The 7,506-nt window shown below is 41.0% G+C and overlaps 1 protein-coding gene across 1 annotated transcript; it reads right to left on the bottom strand.

Annotated features, from left to right (window-relative positions):
• Positions 1-1,240: 1,240 nt before the first annotated feature.
• Positions 1,241-5,352, bottom strand: rerglb (RERG/RAS-like b; the record flags this gene model as incomplete). The annotated part of the gene is made up of 5 exons (XM_083665555.1): positions 1,241-1,544; positions 2,486-2,634; positions 3,292-3,365; positions 4,129-4,185; positions 5,301-5,352. The coding sequence occupies 5 exons, from the start codon at positions 5,350-5,352 to the stop codon at positions 1,241-1,243; spliced, it is 636 nt and encodes a 211-aa protein (XP_083521681.1).
• Positions 5,353-7,506: the final 2,154 nt, after the last annotated feature.

Below are 7,506 nucleotides of genomic sequence, written 5' to 3'. Positions count from 1 at the left end.
AGTTGTCCTGTTAATTTGTTCTTTCTGTAGTTGTATAACATGTTGTTATGGCATCTTTTCCATAAAAGTCTGTGGAATCTCAGACATTTAAAGAAAAATATAAATCAGCTGTTCATTCATGTTTAAATCATCATCTAAAAGGGGTGGAAGGAAAAATGTAAGGTGTTTTATCAGAATAATCCATCCATTTGTATTTGTCCAAGAACGTAAGGGATACAGTTAAATCATTGACAATGAAAATGAGACATAAGTCGTTCATTGTAGAATTAATGCAATACTCAAGACACCTACATAGCTTTTTAATTACAGTTTGGATTGTAGAAGGCATAATCAGCTTTGGTAAGTACAATTATTAACTAATACTCATGTTTTAGGAATATGAATGGAGAAAATGTATGTTTCCTGCATAATGTACAGATCAGGAAAAACTCAGAAAATCTGAAGATTATGTACATGCAAAGAAAATAGCTACACATTCCATTATGACTACGTAAGGAATAGCTATAACTGCTAATATTCCTTTCCACTGAAAAGCAATTTCGCCCATTGTTATGACCCAAAATGAGAACCAGTCCATGTACTGTATTACAACCACAGCAGAAATTCAATAGAGATTTATTTGAAGTCGTTTGCCATAAGATGTTGTTAGTGAGGCAATTTACTCATAATTCTCAAGTCATTACTGCCCCCTCTGAGAGGTGAAATGTAGCCTACATTCAGACTTTGGTGCACATTCCTGGACGTAATTTCAAAAATGTTGCTCTAGATCCAAAAAACATAATATGCTTCTTAGAATAGTTTGGAATGGGGAGATGAACTTTATTGTCAGGTTTACTGGCAGTGTAAGATTCAAATCAAGGGAAACTAAAGGCATAGGGAGACATGTACAATATCTGTGGCATTTTGTCTTATTGACATCTAAACTGAAAACAAAATTGTGAGTATCAAAGAGCTTGCCTCAAGACATTTTAAGGAGTTTTAAGGAGAATAAATAGGTATTAACATCAGCCATTAATACAGTATGCATGTATTATGCCATAATAACAGTAAACAGTCACTGTTCTACAAGTCTGAACAAGAACTGTGAAGCATGCCAACACTTTGTCACAGGATCAATAACACAGAAGTCCACAACATTTTCAAACACCAAACACTAGTAAGGCAAAAATGGTTCAAAGAGTCATCCTAATCAACCCCCCTGCCCTCCAAGCAACACACCCCCATCCCCTCTCCCCCAACCTCAGACAGACTTCCTCCTCTTGCCAAAGACGTTGTTGATGAGCTTGGCCATGGACTTGGAGCCGCTGTAGCACCGTCGGTCGGCACGGTACTTCAGGTGCTCCATCACGTGGCGGATTAGCTTGGTAAAGAGGTTGGATATTTCCAGGTAGTCCTCAGCCGCAGATACTTCCTGGAAGAGACATCGGTTCTCCTGAGCCAAGGCACGTCCCTCCTCCTCACACACCTGGCGGGCATGGCACAGGTCCTGCTTGTTCCCCACCAGGCAGATAGGGATGTCCACCTCCCTGTCCCTGTCCTTGTCCCTATCCCAACCAAGCACATCACAGTCAAAACCAGCCCTAACCACAAGTCCACAATAATCACTTCAGCTGAAAAGAGCAGCTCGTCATGAAAAAAAGTGTGTTGGCTACATGAAAGTATAACCATTCTTCTGAATGTTTCTGTAATCAGTGAGGCTGTTTAAACGAGTGAAACGTTTACTTTTATGGAGCATGCAGTATCAAAGGAAAAACAAACCCAGTTTGCCAAGTGATAGGGCTACAGTGAAATAATGGAGACTTGATATAATGCAGACAGCCCTGCGGGCTCACAGTGGTTCTTTTGATATATTGCACAGTGTGAGGTGCCGCCTGCTTCACATCTATTTCATGGGGTGTCAAACCATCAGTCTAGTTAGAGTAGAAGCAAGATACAGGAATAAGGCCTGACCACCCACACCAAGTTGTGAGCCATGTGTGAGAGTGTTCATCATCCCCAGCTGCCTCAACTCACACTTCTACACAGCATGGCCTGAAAATAACTCTCTGAAACAAATGTCCAGCAGAGTCTCCAAGCTCTTCTAATATTTCATCCTATTTTAATTAACACCAATGAGGAAATTGGATACAAGTCGTTCCGGGACGAATCCAATTGAGCATAAGAATCTATTTAGCCATATAATTAACCAACCCCGAGGCTGTAAATCCAACTAAATGTTTATCAACGAGTAAGAGGCAATATTTCCATCAAAGGCCGTCGCTTTTTGTGTTCATTTTGGACTTGCTCTATTCTCTCCATACCCTGCACAGTAATGTTGTACAATACCATGTTATATGGGTGCCACTTAAACTGGTGCGTGCCACACTGATCCTACTCTGATAGCCGAAACATTCATTCCAGAAGTGGGATCCACGAATTCATCAGAGCCCAATCCCTCTCCTCTGGTCGTCATCAAACCCCGGTTGATGAGGTCACAGTCACTCACCCCTTGCAGCCCTCCACCCGGGCCTCTCTGATCTGTTGCAGGATGTTTTTTGCATTGAGGAAGGAGGTTCTATCACTGATGTTGTAGACCACGAAGAAGCCATCGGCCCAGTCCACCGGCTCCTCCAGGATACATCTGGTCTCTCCACTCTGATAGGGCAGAGGGATAGGGCAAGGGGAGAGGGGAGGGGGACAGGGGTGTAGGAACCAGGTCATAAACAATACATCCTCACAGCACATCCTGTCTGACTAATGGAAACTTGCAAAAATGATGGACCACTTAGTCTCTCACCCCTCACATGTAACAACAAATGTAATGGGAGATAAGGCCAATGAGCATAAGCATATGTTTAAAGACTTGCCACAGGTGCTTAGAGATTTACAAACACCAAAGACATGTCAAGTTGTCAACAGTGCTTTATTCACCTGTTGGCCTTACCTCTTTTATACAAAAACAGGAGAGAGAGACAACAGAAAAGATGTACAATACATAGAGCACACCCTAAACAAGTTGATGGATGAGCACAGTGCACATCCTGTTACCTGAGCCTGGGGAAATCATAATAAAACTAAAACCTTGGTGGTAAAGGGTACCATATGCAGCAGCCGCCCTAAGCAGAGAACATGTTCTACAACCCATCTCAGCTTTCAAAGGCTGATCATTGTGAACAGTGTGTTCTCAGCTACAGGGGGATATCATAAATCCCATCAGAACTAAACATAAATTAGCCATATGGAATCATCTCTGAGAACAGTGCTAGGACTGCAAGGTATTACCATGAGGAATATGAGCATATGCACAGATACCTGTGAACATGGATCAAAGACTTCCAAGTTTAACTGTCTTCCATCGATGGAGAGCCTTTTACGGTATAAGGAATCTGTAACAAAAGAAGATCAAAGAGATGCTCAATGTAATAACAAACACATGTTATGGATCAGACCTCGTCTCATAAACACAGATACTGTAGGAGTGGACAGTAAAATGTACAGTACTGTATCGGTATGTAGTAATGCACAGGCTTTTCCTATAGAATAAGTCCATAAAATGTGGTGCCAGTTTAATTATTCTATGGAGCAATGATTACTGTAAGCCTATAAAATCCGGGGCATGATTTCCACAATGATGCAGACAAGTTAATTCATTTAAGGGAATTAGCCAAGAGTGGAAAGGCTTGAAATCATATACCCTTCTGGCCTCTGTAAACTGTAACATGTAAAGGCAGCCGTCTTCCAAAGTGCTAGACAAGCAATGAGTAATGGGAAGAGGTGCACATGCCAATGACTTCATACAGCAATTATATGATACTTTCACCAAACCATTTCTCATTCCAGTAAAACATTTTGTAAGTTAACACATATTGTATGTTAACAATCATTCAAATATTTCAGTCAGTCGTATAGGGTAAATGTAAACATGACGGTTAACTGGGCTCAGTTGAATTGAACTTTATGGTGGATCTTATGTGTGCTTCAGTTGATGTCCGACTCCAATGGGTCTGACTTGTAATACAACTTGTTGATATCATTGGTGTGTGGCCAGTAGCAACAGACTATAGCTGTGAATCAGCTTACAGTATGACACTGTAAAAACATAACTACCCTACATGAGATACTGTATGTGTGAGAAATCTGTGTACTCACTGGCGTTAGAGGCATACTCTCCAATGAAGCGTTTGGTCAGGAACCTTACCAGAACGGCTAGAGAGGGAGAAAGATGGCGGGAGGGGACATATGACTTGTTAATGGCATTCATTAAAGGGACACTTCACCCAAAAACCTCGGGAAACAGGGCTTGACTTTGCTCTGAAGTCTGAGTAATTGTAATGTTACATTTGTTTCTCTCTAATCATGCACGCTCAGGCTGGTCTACATTACATAGTTTTGCCATGAAACTGTGTTGGCTCTCTCTCTCTAATAGAAGCCAGGGATTGAGTTTCCATGAACAGGCGCTTGCTGGACATTACGTTACTGTTGCTTTTTCTACCCCCACATGAGTTCCCTACAGCTGCTGAAACATATAATCATGCCCCTGTGTGTTTTCCCTATACACTTAGATATTTGGCAGGGTAAAATGGTCCTCTGGTAGAGCATGGCTCAGTTGGTAGAGCATGGCGTTAACAACGCTTAGGTTGTGGGTTTGATTCCCGCTGGGACCATATATGCTGAAAAATGTATGCACTCACTGCAATGTAAGTCGCTTTGGATAAAAGCGTCAGCTAAATGGCATATGAAAATAGAGGTGTTCTGCCATGATATCTTCTCCAGATGTCTGCACTTTACATCTGAGAGGTTATTTCTATAGAATGGCTATTCATTTATTTACTCAAGAGACCATAGTTGAAAGTTTTTGAGTTAGTCCGCGGGACCACACTTTTCCCTGGTTCACAAGAAAACTAACGCTTCATCATGTCGCATGTTATAACCATCAATTTTACTTTCCCCTCTCCAAAGCTCTACGTAAATGCAGTGACAATGTTCTTCTGAAATTATGCTTCAAAAACGTTGTACTTGGGGTCTATATCACTCTCTCTACGGTGGTTAATGTAAGTGGTGATTTTCTTCCAGGCACAGCTCTACAATATTAGATGGTGTGTCTTACAGTGATGACATTGATTCTATACTGCATACTGCATGCAAAGCAAAACAAATACAAAAGGCAGCTCAACAGCTCAGTTTTCGATATTGGACACCTTGCATACCCTCCACAGTCAAAGACAATACACTTGTCAACTTAAGTACTTTAGTACAGTACTTAATCTTTCCCAAGCATTAATCCTACTTTGCGCAAACACAGACATCATTCATGTACTTACCTGATTTCCCTGCTCCCTCGCTGCCCAGTAGAGCCAGCTTGATGTCATTCATGTCTGCAGACTAGAGGTGTGCTGCTGATAAGAACTACCTGACCTATCTGCCTATCTGACATACAGTACAACACTCTCTCCCCCCCCCCCCTCTCTCTCTCTCTCTCTCCCTCTCTCTCTCTCTCACTACTGCACTCGTAAGAGCTGCACTTCAGATCTGTCTACATGTGGAAAGAGGCAAACATGCACAGTGTTTTTTCTCCCCTCCCACTCTATGAGGAGAGTGCACTGCCAAGCTAGGTTGTAAAAAGGTCACTCCAACACTGAATACCTTTCAAATAGATCTTGCTAAAAGTTACAGTAAAAACCCTTCTATAGTAGCTGCAGGCAGATTTCTTTTGTTATTATCATAAAACATAGATGTGTTTCCCAGATCAAACACCAGTTGAAACTCTGTTGTTTGCATTGCACTTATTGTTTTCAGGGCATGACAGAGACAAATTGTGATGTAGTTGAACATCAAGTTACATACACTGCATACTGCACATATAAGGTAAAGATCTACAGTATGATTTGTCTTTGGCCACTGAGTACATACTATGTTGGGGAGTAGTTCCACTACATGTAACTCAACTATTAGTTTAACTACGTGTTGCAGGAGCTTGGTGGTACAGTAGTTAAACTACATTCAAATCCTAGTCGTGTTTTCAGTTAACTACTTCTCGGACATGTAGTAGCAGTGTACTGAGCTACTGAGTGCTCACAAAATGTTCCCCCCAAAATAAAAAAGAGAAAAAGGAATTTAACTATTACTCCAGCCCTTGAACTTCAAATGTCCTAACTATTTATTCTCTCATTGCTTCCCCTCTCCACACATTGCTCCATCTCACCTGTTTGCTCAATGATTTCAGAGCGTTTCAGTCGTTTCAGTTTCTGTCATATGGACTAGTCATCTTTCAGTAACTGACAGTTGTTGTGTTGGACAAAGCAGTTTTGATGTAGTGAACTACTTTCAAAGTAGCTTTAGTTTGACAATCTACAGTATATTTCTCTCAAGGGTAGCTTTAGTGTAATTCAACTTCTTCCCTTGTAAAGTAATTGGTAATTTAGTTAAATACATTTGTTTAGAGTAGCTTCCCCAACACTGTGTGCACTCAATTGGAGCTTCTGAACCTGTGAGATGGACAGGGCTTTAGAGCAACCAGAGGCAGTTAATACCATGGATATCTCCCCATTACCATGGCTAACTCATAATCTCCAACTGCACAGCAATAAATGCCAACATATGTCCGAAGTATAAGGCATGGTTTGATTGCAGGGTTCAGTACATTTGAAAGGGAGGTACCCCCGCTCCCCCTCCCCAAGTCATTCAATCTTCCAAACTTCAATTTCATGGACTGCTTCCCTAGTCAAAAGTCCTTTCATTTTTCTTCTTTCCACACAGGCTATTTTCTTCCTGTCTACCCTTTCATTGTTCTCTAAAGTTCACAGAGGTGTCCCATTATTATCCTGTTATGTTTCATTTTATGTCTGTTGACTGAAAGGTCGCAGACCCTCTTTCAAGAATAAATGCTCTAAATGTGCCCATGCAGGACCAAATTATGCAGTGCGCATTTGCCTTTTTGTTTTATGAATACATTGGAATGAACAAAACTGGTGTTGCACGATATAACCAATGCACAGAAGAAAAAAAAACATATGCAGTCAGCCTACCCTATTGGAGCAGTATGATCACTGTTCCAACCTAAGACTTTCAAATAGCTTATTTGATTTCTAAAATTAAGCCGGTGAAATCATTATTTTAATAAATTACGGACCAAATAGGACCAAAAAACATCAAGCCATCACTTGAGATACAATAGTGAACATAGACAGCTAATTGTTGCTGTAAATGAGGTCAGAATTACTGAAAGAGGTGACTATTGTGCCATTCATTAGAACTACTAGGAATGTACTCATCACTTGCAGATTGGGCCATGCTTACTTTGGGCCTATGATCCCCCAGTCAAGAGAAAATATAAAGATTAATTATATTATTGAAACAGCCCAATTACAGTGTTTCAAGTCTCCAGTAGCCAATTAGATGCTGTTGAAACACAGCAGCATTGTTTAGTGTATAATTTCTCCATCTCTTGGACCCACACTATGAAGACCCCTTTCATGACTGCAGGTCAGACCAGTCCAGACTGCCATAATGTCACACAGTTAGCTACAG

Source organism: Argentina silus (assembly GCF_951799395.1).
Source record: "Argentina silus genome assembly, chromosome: 2".
In the NCBI taxonomy this organism is placed as follows: domain Eukaryota; kingdom Metazoa; phylum Chordata; class Actinopteri; order Argentiniformes; family Argentinidae; genus Argentina; species Argentina silus.
Note: the sequence above shows the minus strand (reverse complement) of the source record. Positions and strands in the feature narration are given on the sequence as shown.